General features: G+C 43.7%; 1 protein-coding gene across 1 annotated transcript; it reads left to right on the top strand.

Annotated features, from left to right (window-relative positions):
• Nucleotides 1-385: 385 nt before the first annotated feature.
• Nucleotides 386-1584, top strand: LOC311148676 (E3 ubiquitin/ISG15 ligase TRIM25-like; the record flags this gene model as incomplete). Its single annotated transcript, XM_084185655.1, has 2 exons — nt 386-992; nt 1417-1584. The coding sequence occupies exons 1-2, from the start codon at nt 411-413 to the stop codon at nt 1582-1584; spliced, it is 750 nt and encodes a 249-aa protein (XP_084041781.1). The 5' UTR covers nt 386-410.
• Nucleotides 1585-3520: the final 1936 nt, after the last annotated feature.

The raw sequence follows: 3520 nt of genomic DNA, 5'->3' as shown, positions 1-3520 counted from the left end.
GATTGCAATTATTAATTTTTGCAATTACATTTACATTGTAATCATTTAGCAGACACTCTTATCCAGAGCGACTTTCAATTATTGCAAAATGTGAATCACAATTTTTTTTAAATGGTATAGAAAAGTATTTAGTATTTTGAAAGTTTAGTTCAGCCCAGTGTAATTCAAATGACAAAATACTCAGAAGTAATTAAAATACGTATTTCAAATAGATGTAAGAGAAATACTGAACATCTCTGGCTACTACCCAACACTCTGTCACACTTCCTTATCAAAGAAACCACACCCCCTCTACATACAGAGTACACAGTCAAGAGGAAGCCACTCCCTGTCCTCTGGTGTAAAGTTCCATGAAACAGAAAGTAATCTTTGACACTGCCATTGCTTAACCTACGGGAGAGAGCACCAAAATGGCAGAGAATCAGGAACTGTTCTGTTGCTCCATCTGTCTGGATCCACTGAAGGATCCGGTGACTACTGCCTGTGGACACAGCTACTGTATGGGCTGTATTAAAGAAAGCTGGGATCAGGATGATCTGAAAGGGGTCTATAGCTGTCCTCAGTGCAGAGAGACCTTCACTCCAAGGCCTAATCTGAGGAAAAATAACATGTTGGCTGAGTTGGTGGAGAAACTGAAGAAGACAGGACTCCAGGCTGCTCCCCCTCCTGCTCTGTGCTATGCTGGACCTGGAGATGTGGCGTGTGATGTCTGCACTGGGACCAGAAAGCAGAAAGCCCTCATGTCATGTCTGGTGTGTCTGGCCTCTTACTGTGAGACTCACCTCCAATCTCACTATGAATCTCCTGCTTTGAAGAAGCACAAGCTGGTCAAAGCCACCGCACAACTACAGGAGAAGATCTGCTCTCATCATGACAAACTGCTGGAGGTTTACTGTCGTACCGATCAGCAGTGTATCTGTTATCTGTGTACAATGGATGAACATAAAGGCCATGATACAGTGTCAGCTGCAGCAGAGAGGACTGAGAAACAGGTAAGACCAGAACTACTTGTTGGTGACTGTCTGATAAACAAAGAATTAAAGATACAGTAGGAACTAAGGCTGTTTGAATATGAGATCATTCAAATGAAATCAATCCATGGCAGAACAAATATGAACACAAACCTTGAGTATATTGTGTTTGCTCCCAATGTATCACCATTTTCTGAAGTCAAACACTATTATCATTCCGAAGGCCCTTTTAGGAGTTCAAAGTTCAGTCTCAACCCCTTGATACATGTACGTCTACCATAAAAACTATAATCATTAACATAGCAACATAGAAAATGTCATATGGTAAAGGGACTTCCTCAAGATTTTATACCTTCCTCTCTATGGGCCCTATGTCACATTACTATACTATTGATCTACTGGACAAATAAAGCTTGATAGCTCATTGAAGAGTGATTCTCCACAGAGGCAGCTGGGGATGAGTCAGCAGAAAGTCCAGCAGAGATTCCAGGAGAGAGAGAAGGACCTGAAGGAGCTCCAACAGGCTGTGGAGTCTCTCAAGGTGAGTATTGTTGACCAGAGGAGACACACCATTTCACATCTCTCCTCCAGTCAGAGAGAGAGAGAGAGGTAGAGGGGCCCCTATCCAATCCCACTGACCCCACTGTTGGGAACATGCTGTCTGGACTCTGTGTAACCGATGGGATATGAACCAGGTCTACCGCGAGAGAAAGCAACATCTTGACCGTTACACCAAGAGGACATTCCCTATTGGGCTGAGGGCCGACACTGATTTTGAAATCGCAGGCGGGGCTACTTCATCACATAACCTTGGTGGAGGCAGGTAGCTTTTTGGGTAAGAGCGTTGTGCCAGTAACCGAAAGGTCGCTGGTTCTAATCCCCGAGCCGACTAGGTGAAAAATATGTCGATGTGCCCTTGAGCAAACCCTAATTGCTCCTGTAAGTCGCTCTGGATAAGAGCGTCTGCTAAATGACTAAAAATGTAAATGTGAAATGTAACCATGACTGGCTCATGTCCCCTATACATTAACATGGAGCCCTCTCTCTCTCGCTCTCTCTCTCTCTCTCTCTCAATTCAAATCAATTCAAATGGCTTTATTGGCATGGGAAACACATGTTTACATTGCCAAAGCAAGGGAAATAGATAATAAACAAAAGTGAAATAAACATTCAGAAATGAACAGTAAACATTGCACTCACAAAATGTTCAAAGGAATAGAGACATTTCAAATGTTATAATTCAAGTGAAAACAGAGTGAGCCATTCGCCAGACTGAGTTCTGGAGGTGAAATGGAAATGAATGAGGGAGAGTTAAGTGAGGTAGAAGGTGTGGTGAAGAGCTCAGAACCAGAGCCTGGCATCAATGGACATGATAAAGAAGAATCTGGTGCAGTAGGAGATACATTGTAGGAGAAAGTGGATCCATACCTTTTGGTAGATCCATTTGTGGTTTCAGGGTGGGTGGGAAAGGAGTTGGGTGCAGTTGAATCAGTGAAGGTAACCTGTAGTGGACTTGTGATATTTGTTTGTGTTTCTTCTGACCAGAGGGAGTGGGCGCTCCGTGTCACGCAACTTGGGTCAAGATCTGTTTCTTGCTTTGCTCTTAGGAACAGGGCACCATTGAAAGGAGTGATTTCTGGGGTAGCGTTAAGTGTAGAAGTGGAGCAATTAAGGTTGAAGACTGCTGGTGTTTGTGATTCCCGCCGTTTGGTGCAACACAGACCCGGTGGTGAGCGTGGTGAAACAGAGGAGTCACTGTCAGTCCTTTTGAGGTTTGAGTCTTTAACAGAGAAAGTCATGTTATGATATATCAGTTATCTTGATTCAAGCTTTTGTTCCAAATCCATAAATTCAGGTGCAACGTTTATGGTCATTTTGCAGCAATTTGTGGGAGGGAGATTCCAAGATGTTTTATGTGTGCGGAAGAGAATGGGATAAAGGATTGTTCTGTTGAATAAAGTGTTTGTCAACTGTTGGGATGCCCATGTTGTTGGGGATCGGAAGTGTCCGGTGCGAGAGAGGCAGGTTGAGGTGGCTAGAGTCAGAGTAGTGCAGAAGGTGTCGTATGCTGAGGCAGTGAAGGAAGTAGAGGAGGATGGGTCAAGGGTGAGAGATCCTGAGAGGATCCCTGTGAGTAGTAGATCTGTGCCAGCACAGAGGGATAGGCCAACGAGTGATATATGCTTCAGTAAAGTTAGCTTCTTAGAGTTCATAGCAATGGTTATCAACTATACCGCAGAAATGGAATGTCAATCACAGAAAATGGATATTGTGGTGGCAGCTGCAGAGAAGTATTTGGGCATACAAGATTTGACTTCAGAAGAGTTACAGGGTGTGTTGCGTGGTGGTGTCCCGTCCTCCCAGGCCGTTGGCATGGTGCAGGAGCAGATAGGGTCAAAGTAGTGGAATGGGGTAGTGGGTATTTAATGAGTGTAGGGTTAGTTGGAAGGTTTTTTATTAAATGTTCCTTTCCCCTTTTCCCATTTTGTATCACAAAGTAAAATAGATTTATATTATAGTCCAGTTGGGGCGGTAATGCAACATATTGG

This window comes from Coregonus lavaretus (assembly GCF_964263955.1).
Source record: "Coregonus lavaretus genome assembly, chromosome: 21".
NCBI lineage: Eukaryota > Metazoa > Chordata > Actinopteri > Salmoniformes > Salmonidae > Coregonus > Coregonus lavaretus.
This window is presented reverse-complemented; position numbering and strand designations above follow the sequence as displayed.